The sequence below is a fragment of the Urocitellus parryii genome, chromosome 13 (assembly GCF_045843805.1).
Source record: "Urocitellus parryii isolate mUroPar1 chromosome 13, mUroPar1.hap1, whole genome shotgun sequence".
Lineage (NCBI taxonomy): Eukaryota > Metazoa > Chordata > Mammalia > Rodentia > Sciuridae > Urocitellus > Urocitellus parryii.
In genome coordinates this window covers 62058674-62070767 of record NC_135543.1, presented here as the reverse complement: position 1 = coordinate 62070767, position 12094 = coordinate 62058674, and the positions used below count along the sequence as shown (strand labels likewise).

Genomic DNA, 12094 nt, shown 5'->3' with positions numbered 1-12094 from the left:
TGAGCCTCTTTTCTGGAGCCTTCCCCAGCCCTTTACAGACATAATCTAGCCAGGACAAGGAATGTTGGAATCTCTTGAAGTCCTGTAGTCTGTATCAGAGAATTACTCTGTGTGATTCTCTTGGCTCCCAACCCATTCTATCTTACAGACAAGAAAACAGACCTGAAGTGACTGGGCTGTTACCACAGGGCTCTGTGTCTCAGGAACTTGGACACCAATAATGTTCTCAAGTCATAGGTTACTCCTTTCTGTGTGATCAGTAATTCTTTCCATTCCCACTGCCCCTGCTTGGTTCAGTGCTTGTCACCCTTGACTAATCTTAGTGTGTTTCTCTATGAGATTGCCTTCCTCCTTGATCTGGTCGCTCCTGTCTTAAATCAGATGTGCTCATTCCATGCCTTCAGAGAACTTCCTCAGGGTCCTGGTCATTGCTCAGGCCTGTGGTGTGACCCAGGCCTTTCTGTCTGTCCTCTGTGTGTTTCAGGACCTCTCTCTCACCTGCCTAGCCCTTCGATCTTCCTGAATTTGCCACTCCTGCCTGGTGTCTTTCTCCTTAATTCCGCCACCTGCTGTAATTTCCCCACCCCTCCTTCCCCTGTGTAGCAAAGCCTGATCAGCTGAGGCCACTCAGCATTAGCTGAGGCTTCTTCCCAAGGTACAGAGTAGTACAGCACTAGGAGTTACTACTCCCCCCCACACACACTTTTAGAAAGCTTGAAACAGATAATGTCTTTATGTCCCTGTTGCCTGGCTCTTAAAATACACTTGCTAATTCAAAATTGTCTATGACTGCTGAAGTACCAGTATCAGATAGAAAGAGCAGAGCCAGACCATAATGGAGGGCTCAGTCAAGGCTGGTCTTCAAGGAAGTGGGCTTTGTGTGAGAAATGAGGTGGAAGTCACACCTGAGGGGAAGAACACTATGAAAGCTGATGCAGGAAGAAATTTAGGAGGTGTGGAAAGGGTGGTGAAGGCACCAGCCTGACTGCACAGAGAGGCCATGTGAGATGGGAAAGGTCAGTCCCTTCCCCCTCACAGGCTTGGGTTTGTATCCCCGTTTGTGCTGCTCTCATGTGCCTCAGCCGAAGATGCTGCTTCCTGGGTGCCAGCACCATGGCGTCATACTGTCCACTTTAGAAGGTTGTGAGAGTGGAAGGTGGGGACCACTAAGCTGTGCCCTGTAGTATCTGGCATGTCACAGGCTCGTTATTGCTACCAGAAGTTCTAGTCGGTTATATGGTCAGTGAGGAGCCATTTATCAAATAGAATTTTCTTTGCAGAATGAATAGTTGAAATGTTAGAACTCTGTGTGCTAAGATTTGTGGTTCTTCTCCATTAATCTAGTAGTGTCTATGCGTTGGGCTCATTGCTTAATTTATGAAAGAAAACTTACAGTATTTGTTCAGTTGTTTACTTTGGGAGCTGAATAAGATTGATGAGTCTCTGAAATGCCTTGAGTTCTTGGCAGGGAAGTACCACATAAGTGTGGATATCATTACCTGAACACTTACTTTTTACCTCTGAAACCTAAGGGAAAAGTCAACTGTTAATTCTGCACTGATAGAATTGGTCTTCTCCTTGCTTTATTTTTAAATTCATTATTCTTGGTCTTTTGATCTGTGCTGTGATGAATGTGAATCCTCCATCCTGTTTGACCTGGAAAACTTTCCAAAAGGAGATCCTTTACCATAATGATAAATTAGGTGAAACCTGTGGGGGTTTCTTAAAAGCTTATTATAACAGTGTTGAAAGAGGAAGCTACTCTGTACTGACAGTTCAGGCCACAGCTAGAGCAAGTCATTTCTTGAGAGATGAAACCATTTCTCAGAAAATGTACAGTTGGAGGGGGGGAGTCAAAAGCACTCTTCCTCAGAAGTGGGCTTCATTCATATCTGACCATCATATAAACTAAAGCTCTGTTGGGTTTTGAGCTTCTTCATTAACTCAGTGACAAACCTGATTCAGAGCAGGTAATGCCTTGGAGAAAACTGTCTATGGTGGTGTCGTTAGGTGTTGAGAAGTAAGAGTTCCTGTGGAAGAGTGGTTTTGTTGCTTTTTTCATGCAGTACAGTTGGTGTGTTTTCATTTATCTCCCTTTTTTGGATCCGTTAAAAGATAGGGAAGAACAATAATAGAAAGTACTTTTGCCTTAAAAAGTATGGTATGCCAGAGATAAGTTAGTGTTTTTTGGTATTTGGGGCATTTCACATGCTTCATGTGTTGTACTTAACATTTGTAACTGAGCATAGGCCTGCCTGGGTCTGGTGCAAGAAATGGAACCATTTAAAGTACTATTGACTTTGGGACTTATATATAGCCCAAAGATTATAGGACTCTCATTTTTATCATCTCATTTTCAGAGGTTCCTGGGCAGAATAAATTATGGAAGAGGAGAAAACATGTAATTTCTGATTTTATTCCTAATTCAGAAGTCAGAAGTTTAGTTTGGAAAGAACAGTTCACGGATAGTAATGGGGCAGGGAAAGGAGGCATTGAAATCCAGGTGGCTGGAGGACCTGTGTCTGCCCTCAAGATGCTTCGCACTGAACCAGTATATTAAGCAAGTCTTGGTTGGTAAAGACGCAGTTTCCTTCTTTATCTTTGCTGAAGAATATAAAGTCACAGTTTCTCATAAAATAGCTTTAACAATTTCACTTCCTGAAATGTGTATATTTAGTATCTTTTTATATAGCTATTTTAAGGTGATGTATTTTAATTATTACCAGAAACACTCATGCTTTTTCCTTTTGGAGTCTCTTCTGAGTCAAAAGTTTTATGTTTTATTTTTATTAATCTTTTTTAATAGGAGAACTAAAATTAATACTTAGTGGTGTAGCTGTGTGTTTGAGAGGTTAGTTTTAATCAATCCTGAGAAGAAAATATAGTTTCAGCCACAATTTGTAGGCAATTCTAAATAGCTATAGAGTTTTCCCAAGAATTACTTTTGTTTTTTATTGTCACCTACCAGCAAAATTTAAAAAAAAATATTTTATTTTATTTCCCCCTGAGAGAAGTTCGTGTCCTTTGCTTTTAATGTTAGACAGGAAGCCAGGCCTTGCCTGTGCCTAGGCTCTGCAGAACTCTAGTGGCTTTCCGGTAGCACCCTTTGCCTCCTGGCTCCAAAGAGTGGACCTGTGCTTTTAGCCAGGTTTGTGATTACTATGTTGATAAAGTTTGGGAGTAACAAATATTATATAGATGTTAAAGATTGGGGGGAAATCACAGTGAATTTGAATACATAGACCCAAGGGAGGGGTGTTCTACTGCCCACACAGCATGCCTTCTACCCAGCTGTGTGAGGTGTAGAAGGGTACCATGTTGGATAACCAGATTCCTCGTGCCCTGGGAAGCTGACCTTCCCGGTTGCAGGTTGGCTAGAAGGTCGTTTTTCATTGTGAAATGGATGAGTAGTAGCCTTGGGGTTTGTGTTCTTTCTGTGATTGCAACATGAGGAAATACATTCCTTTGGCATAGTATCTTAGGACACTTGAATTTTTAGGACTGTGTAGCTTTCTAAAAGAATGCATTATTTTGTTGATATGTCTGTTATCTAGGAGATCTATGGTCTTTTTTTTGTTCTTTGAGTAGCTGATCTTTTTACTATCTTGTACAACATAACAGTTAAAGGGTGATGAAACTGTTAAAAAAAAAAAAAAAGAGAGACTGTACCGTTAAAAAAAAAAAAAGAAGAAGTGCTTGCTGACATCATCTTTCCGAGAACACTAGTATATGTGATTTACTATAACAAGATCTTAGTTTTTCCTGTTGGCAAATGACATGTAATATTTACAGAGGTCTTGGGTTCATTCCAGCAGAAACATCTCAGATAAATTGATGTGTGAATCTGAAGCCATCTAACATTTTCTTTCGTATGGAGATGATAGAGACAGGTTTTAGTTTAAATGTGGAGAGAGAGTCAATGTTCAGTGCACACTTCCTTGAGGGGAAATGTAGACTGTAGACTATGCTCCAGGGTCAAATGTGCAATGTGCCTTTAGTCCATACCTTGGTTCTGTGCTTCTGACATTTGTGTTTAGGGCTCTCAGTTCACATTCACCTTGGTGTGACATGCTTCTTCTCATTTCATGCTTTTCTTCCTTTCTCTAAATGATACAAGGTCAAGTCTTATATTTCAAATATTTAAATTTTAAATCTATGAGATTTTTACTTTTAAAAACTATAAATGTGGGCTGGGGTTGTGGCTCAGTGGCAGAGCACTTGCCTAGCATGTGTGAGGCACTGGGTTCGATTCTCAGCACCACATATAAATAAATAAAGGTCCATTGACAACTAAAAAATTTTAAAAAAAAGCAAACTAGAAATGTATACAAATGGTTAACAGTCTTAAATAATAAAGCATTTTCAGTGGTCTTTAAAAAATACAGTTAAAGTATTCCAGTTTTTAGCACTCCACCTAAACATAGTTAAGTGTTAAAAATCTTAAATACAATTGAGTATGTATCTGTTAAGAAATGAAGAAAATGAAACCTGGTATCATCTGTTTGAGACCAGTTACCTTTTTGTAGGTAGACCAGTCCCTCCTTAGGCCCCCAGAATCTAAACAAACCTTTACTTCTAGGAAGGTAAGTTCTTTGTTTGTTCTACTGTGTTTCACGCTTCAGTTAATTTTTCAAGTTACAAAGGTTCACATACTACAAACACACACTTTTCTTCTAATGCTGTAGTAGCAAACAAGATGTTTTGTACTTCCTTACAAAAAAAAGAGAATAATTTAGGACTTGGCTCAACTCTTCTATGGAGCTAATTTATTTTTTCTTTGTTTTATTCTTTATGAATACCTTAGAGCATAAATTTTAAGACCAAAAAAGAATCGATGAATTTGAAATGACAGTTATGGTTTATCACTTTGTTTTCAGATGATCACAGTCGTGTTAAACTGCAGAATGCAGAGAATGATTACATCAACGCCAGCTTGGTTGACATGGGAGAGGCACGGAGGAGTTACGTCCTGACACAGGCAAGTCGTGTGGCTCGCAGAAAAGCAGAGTTGGAGCTTGTGGCTCTACTTCAGCTTGGCCAAAAGTGTAGCTTGACTTCCTTTGTGAAGTTGTGTTTAATGTTAATATGTCTATGAAAGAAAATTTCTATGCAGTGGCTTAGACTTACCGTCCTCTGCAGGCACACTGTCTTCCCTGCCTTCTCTCTGACCCAGGCTTCTGCTGCTACTTACTGTGGGTTTCCAGTTCTCTTCACCTGGAAAGCGTAGCCAGAGGCCCCTGCAAGCTCTTCGCTCTCACCTTCAGAATGTACTCGTGCCTTGGGTGGTGTTGGCGCTCTCCAGTGCAGAGGCCAGGTGCCCCAGAGTCCAGGCCAGGGTGCCCTCGGGCTCCCCATGGCATTCCATCCCACAGCTTGAGGCCTGGGCCACACCCATGCACCCATGATTTGTTTGTCCACACCAGCTGCTCTTTATCAAATAATGGAGACTAAATTAACCACCTTATCATTCTCCCAGTTACAGATTTTTAAGTATTCAGAAGATAAGCCATAATATTGCAGAATTTTAAAATCCTAACCTGGATCAGAATGACCTGTCATTTGAAAAACATTTGATGTAGTTAAAAAAAAAAAAAGTATTTCAGATTAATATAACTGTGAACTATTAGACTATTTCTAATTCACAGGAAACTAAAATCAGTTTACTTGAGATGAAGAAGCTCCTATAAATCAAAAAGAAATAATCTGTAAGAAAAAAAACTGTCAAAGAACATGAAGTCACAGTTCTAAAAACAAAATAGGGTAGCATATCTATGAGAAGATACTTCATTTGGAAAGTATTTATGGAATGCAAATCTAAACCAGTAATCAGCTACCACTTTTTACCTGTTGGGACAGCAGAGATTTACACAGTGTAAAATACTCAGTGGCTGCATACCCTGATTGAGAAAGACTCCTGAGTAGTACCAACAAGACATGAAGATACAGCTGCATGTGTTGATTGCAACTTATTTTCAGAGCATAGGGCTAAATGGGTTAAATAGATTCATCACATACACACCAATAGAGGTGGATATTTCTGGGTACTGGGAATAAGACATTCATTTGCCACATTCAGCCTTTGTGTAATAGTTGAAGTTTTTCTTATGTACTTTCATGAAGTGTTTTTTTTTTTAATTTTTTTTTAGTTGGACACAATATCTTTATTTTATTTATTTATTTTTATGTGGTGCTGAGGATCAAACCCAGGTCTCGCACATGCTAGGCGAGTGCTTTACCACTGAGCCACAATCCCAGCCCCATGAAGTTTTTTAATAAAGAAGTATTTTAGCTAAAATATTTACTTTAACTGGATGTGGTGGCACACACCTGTAATCCCAGTGACTTAGGAGGCTTAGACAGGATGATCCTAATTTCAAAGCCAGCCTCAGCAACTTAGAGAGGCCCTTTCTCAAAATAAAACATAAAAGGGGTTGGGAATGTGGCTCAGTGCCACCCCTGGGTTCAATCCCAGGTACTTTCTACTTAAGACAAAAGTAACATGAAAAAAGAGAAAAGAATGGTTACCCATGACCCTAATCACAACCCTTTCTTCCTCTCTACCATTTATTGGTTCTTTCTCAGTCCTTAAAATGGATCTTTTCTTCAGTTTCTAACTTAGTTTTTTCTCCTCCAAGTTCACTTCAGCTCTTGGGACCATGGTTTTCATCCTCTGAAACCCAAGACAGGGTACTCTGTCCCCCAGTATCTGCTGAGATCCTGGTGCCAATACCTCATTGTTCATTCATCCAGCAGATTTAGTGAGACCTACTCTGTGGCAGACCTTGTTTGAGTAAAAGAGACTTTACTGAAAACTCTTGTCATTATGAACTTTATATTCTAGTAAAGTGAAAATAATACCAGTTAAAATAATTTTGTAACATTGTTCCTTATTTTACATGCCTTATTTTACAGGACAACTTTCTATGGTAAATACTGTTGTCTTTTCTTTTTAGTTGTTAATGGTTCTATTATTTATTTATTTGCGGCGTTGAGGATCGAACCCAGTTCCTCACACATGCTAGGTAAGTGCTCTATCACTGAACCACAGCCCCAGCCCAGTCCTTATACTTATAGAGCAGAAATCCAAAGAGACTCAAGAACATTAAGTTTACCAAGGTTGTACAGCACAGTAGGTCCTGCTCTTAGTCATTCTACCCTGTTGCCTTAAGATTGCTGTGTGAGGGGCTGGGGTTGTGGCTCAGTGGTAGAGCACTTGCCTAGCAATAAATAAAATAAAGGTCCATTGACAACAAAATATTAAAAAATAAAAATAATAAAAGATTGCTGTGCGAGGCCAGGTGCAATAGCGCATGCCTGTAATCCCAGTGGCTCCAGAGGCTGAGGTAGGAGGATCACGAGTTCAAAGCCAGCTTCAGCAATTTATTGAGGCCCTGACTCTTAAAAAAAAAAAAATGCAGTGTTACCATGGACAAGTGCCTTCCCTCCCCAGGCCTCTTCGTCTGTACAGGGTGTGGTGAGACTCTGCAGTGCTTGGCACTGGTAGATGCTCCAGGTGTTACTTGTCGAGTTGTTGCTTCTTGTCAGTTGTAGTAACTGTAGTAATAGTGACCCTTCTGTAAGCATTTGGAAGCCCATTCCACTACCCCATTGGTTAGTTGTAGACTTTGTGACCCCCCAGATAGAGCCCACTCATCAAGAGTGTGATAACTTAGAAGCCTGTCTCCAGCTTTTTCTTCTTTCCTGGATTCCTCCCCGCGTTGTCCAGGCTGTGCTGGATGTGATTGGCTAGATCACAGATTCTGCATGTTCTGTATCTCTTCTTCCTGTAGCCCCACTGTGGTTTCCTTTCTAGTCGTCTTCTTCCCTCAGACCTGATAGTCTGCCTTTCCCCTTGTGGCCCTTGACGCTAGTCCTCTCTGCACACTCCTTCCTGGAAGGCTGAGATTGCACCTCCTTATGCTTTTGCCCTGGTACCCTGCACATTATATGAAACAAAGTACTACTCAGAAAACAATTGACACGGTAGAGAACATCAAATGTTCACTACTTCCACTGTTCTGATTGTTCTTTGTGATTGTTAATTGAATCATTTCTCTCTCAGTTTTATTAGCAGTAGTTTTTTAGAAATCAGCCCCTTGGTATATTAAGTCTACTTTTCAGATTTAAAAGAGTAGTAGCGTTCTGAGTACATGGGAGAGCTGAGAGATAAATTTGTCTCTGCAATTAAAAAAGCTTGGTCTTAATTCAGTCACAACTGTTTCCCTGTTTATTATTTAATCTTCAGAGGCACTAATGGAGTTGGGGTGTATGTGCACACTAAGGGATGACCTCACTAGTGAATTGCTTTGTGTTTTTCTTCAAACTGGGGGTTTTCTAATTGCTTTTTGTTACCTTTAGGCTGTATTTTTTGTTTTGCTTTAGAAGTAAAGCAACAGATACATACCTTGAGTGAGAAGAGTACCCTTAAACATAAGATCACAGTTTCTTGGGCTGGGTTGTGGCTCAATGGTAGAGCACTCGCCTCGCATGTGTGAGGCACTGGGTTCAATCCTCAGCACCACATAAAAATAAATAAATAAAATAAAGGTATTGTGACCATCTACAAATAAAAAAAATTTTTTTTAAATTATAGTTTCTCATAATTTTTTTTTGTTTTTTAAAACAAGATTTAGGATGGTTTATTATAGAGCAAAATCTAAATGTTAGATAACTTTTTTTATTATTATTATTGGTATTTTTTTTATTTTTTTTATTGGTTGTTCAAAACATTTTACAGTTAACAATAGAGTTTCCTTACTTAGGCAATAATTATTGAGCATTTGCTACATGCCTAGGAATATTCCTGCTCTAATGATGCTTTCAGCGTAGAGCCATTTGAATCCCTTTACTACATGTGGGACTGCAGCTCTGGGCAGCCTTGGCCCCCAGTGTCCTACTTCTACCTCTGTTCCTACCCCTAACTCTCACCACTGTACTATACTACCCTGTGAATCGATTACACGTTAAGTTATGTGGAGTACAATAAAACCCATTTATTTGAATGTTCACCCATTTGAAATTAATTAGGCTGTGTTGCAGCACAGTGGAGGAGTGTTAACTTGGCCCTGGGATCCATCTCTGCCTTGACAAAAAATCAACAATTTATGATTTGGGCATTGCCTTTTCATCTGTTACTTGTCTTTCCTTTTGCCCTATAGCATCATTAAGTAAAAGGGAAAGGTAATTAGAAATACATATGATTTTTCTCCCCCAGTGTCATTATTACAGTATGGACTATTGCTCCTTTTAACTCTCCCAAATACTTTGCCATTGAAGCTGAACATATTGTGCTTTTGTAGATTGATAGTTTCAGAGTGATTTGCATATGTACATGATTTCCACTTTGTAGGGGGGGATTCTTTTGTAATTGACTTGGGCTGATTGGCTAGCCTCTTGCTCTCAGATATTTCCTTTGCCTCCAGCCTTTGCAGCTAGAACCTGAGCAGTCAGATGGTCTCAGTCATGATTTTGTCTCTGGTTCGCATATAGATTATGCTTGAATACTACAGCCACCTTTGTTTAGCTTTGGCAGCAAAAGCCAGGTGATAATCCTATATCAGGAGCAGTATCTCACTTTGGGTCTCTTGGGGCAGATGATTGTGCTTTAACTCATTAGTCTCTAGCCCTCAACTCTGAAAACCACTTGGTATCCTAAACAAAGTTTTTTCCTGTTTTACTTAAGTAAATGAAAAATTTTGATCATTTGTGCCCCAAATCGTAACTAGCACAGACTGGTTTTTTAATTCAAGTGGATTTAGAATTTAAATGTATTTACTAGGACCCAACCCCATTGGCTAAACTCAAGGCACACCAGAAGTACCTTTGAGGGAGCTTGGCCTGGATGGAGACTTGTTCTTTTCTGGTCCCCTTTCCTGATCTGCTCTCTCTCTGTCCTTACAGGGTCCACTTCCCAACACATGCTGCCACTTCTGGCTCATGGTTTGGCAGCAGAAGTCCAAAGCAGTTGTCATGCTGAACCGAATTGTGGAGAAAGAATCGGTGAGTGAGTCTTTCAATTGAGTATACTGCATATGATCTTTAGCTTATAAAGGTTTTCATGGAGGGTATTCATTAGTTTGGGCTTTAGTTGCTAAAGGCTGGTGATCATGATGTTTCTGACCAGAAGTAATGTATCCCCTTTTTTCCTTCCTTCCTTCCTTCCTTCCTTCCTTCCAATATTTATTTTTTAGTTGTAGTTGGACACAATACCTTTGTCTTGTTTTGTTTTGTTTTAGTTGAACACAATATCTTTATTTTATTTATTTATGTTTATACAGTGCTGAGGATCAAACCCAGGGCCTCACACTTGCTAGGCGAGCACTCTACCATTGAGCCCCAGCCCCAGCCCCAGCCCTTCCTTTTCTTTTCTTACCTTAAATATTTATGAAACAATTGGTGACCTTTGATCTCTGAGATATAAATGTAATGGAACAAATACTGAACTGGTGGTGATAATGGAGCTCTTTGGAATCCCTAGGCTTTGTTAGAATTTTCATGATATTATTAAAATCTTGGAAGTTTTCAAAAGGATTAAAATGATGGTCTTTTGATCTTTATAATTTATAATTGACTTAGGTCATAATAAAAGTGGGCAAATATAAACTTATTGAAATTTCAGATTGCGGTTTAAGCATAGTGCCAGTGAGTGGTAGACTTTAAGGCTTCTGACTTCTGTAGCTTTAGATTACATTCCCATCAGACAAGCAAATTGGGACTTGTTATCAACTAAAGACTCTCCCAGTTTTAAGATTTTGTATTGTTCTACTTCTTCAGATACCTGATGCCTACTTTTTCCTAAATTCATAGGTACTGGTTTTCAGTAATAGTATGATTTTCATTTGTTTTTACTCTGAAGTGGCACTGACAAACCAGGATTTCCAGTAGTGTCAGCATCACCCTTTATAATGGTCTTTCATGTCTCCAAACTCATTTAGAAATTAAGTGATGGTGACATTGTTAGTTTGAACAGCATTGCAAACTAGATGATTTATAAGTTCCATTCCTTTCATTTTGGAGTACAGTTGCTATATTAATAGGATAAGAATACCATCAGAAGTTAGACACCATTTTTATGATTCAGGTGCAGTTGTTTGGGGGTAGATTCCTTCATATAAAGTGTTGCTTGTCAAGAGACTTATAGTGTCTGATTGTCTTTTTATGACCTTAGCAATCATTGTTGACCAGTGCTTACCTCCTTAATTCATATGGCTTACAAATGGTAATTTTTCTTTTTCTCCTGTTCTGTTTTTGTTGGAATTCTACAAAAAACACTTTCTATTCCAGTTAAATGACCACTTTTTTACAGTATAGAAAAAGCAGTTTTCAGAATAGTTCATTCTCTAGGATCCTCAAAAGAGGACCAGTTGTGAGGAGAGGATGAATTGTTATGTATTTAACATTTGATTCATCTCACTCCTTTGCACTTACTGGTAATCAGATCATTCCTTCATCGACTAGCAGAAATCTCTTTAGGTTGAACCCTGAGTCATTTTAACACAAAACTAAGGGTCTTTTATAGCTTTCTTGCTCTCTGGAATGATTACCAGTTTCAGGCTCATTTTAAACTTTTCTCTCCTGAATCTGGAGCTAGCCATTTCCCCAAGGAGCTGTGTTACTCTTAAAAGGCAATGCTTTTTCAAGAGCACCACAAAAATAAGGATGTTTATTGTTACTGGCTTGCTGGTTGTTTTTAAGGCTTTTTAGTGGACAGAACTAGGTACAAATATGTTTGTTAAGATACAGTACGTCTGACGAGTTCACACAGATTTCTAGCTCAGATTTGGAACTGCAGAGATTGTCTTAACCCCTTCTATCATAACCTGCTACTTTTTTTTTTACAGCAAGAATCCTGGTATTCAAAGATATCAGGGATGCCAAATATTTTAGACTCATTTACTTCATACCATATTACACAGAAAATAAGAGTCCCAATAATGATATCATCCCTACCACCAAAATAATTACTGAAAATAGTTGAGCTTGCTGTGTGTATGTGTGCACGCATGTAGGTATTGCAGTACTATGGATTGAATCGAGAGCCTCTTGCCTGCTCGACAGGTTCTCACCCACTGAGCTACATGCCTGTGCCTTTTTA

General features: G+C 39.2%; 1 protein-coding gene across 2 annotated transcripts in view; it reads left to right on the top strand.

Moving 5' to 3' along the window:
• Positions 1-12094, top strand: part of Ptpn2 (protein tyrosine phosphatase non-receptor type 2) — an 82489-nt gene that overhangs the window by 37360 nt on the left and 33035 nt on the right. For both annotated transcript variants that reach the window (XM_026401985.2, XM_026401984.2), the window contains exons 3-4: positions 4878-4978; positions 9901-9999. In XM_026401985.2, coding sequence (XP_026257770.2) covers positions 4878-4978; positions 9901-9999 — 200 coding nt within the window. The remainder of the gene's footprint in view (positions 1-4877; positions 4979-9900; positions 10000-12094) is intronic.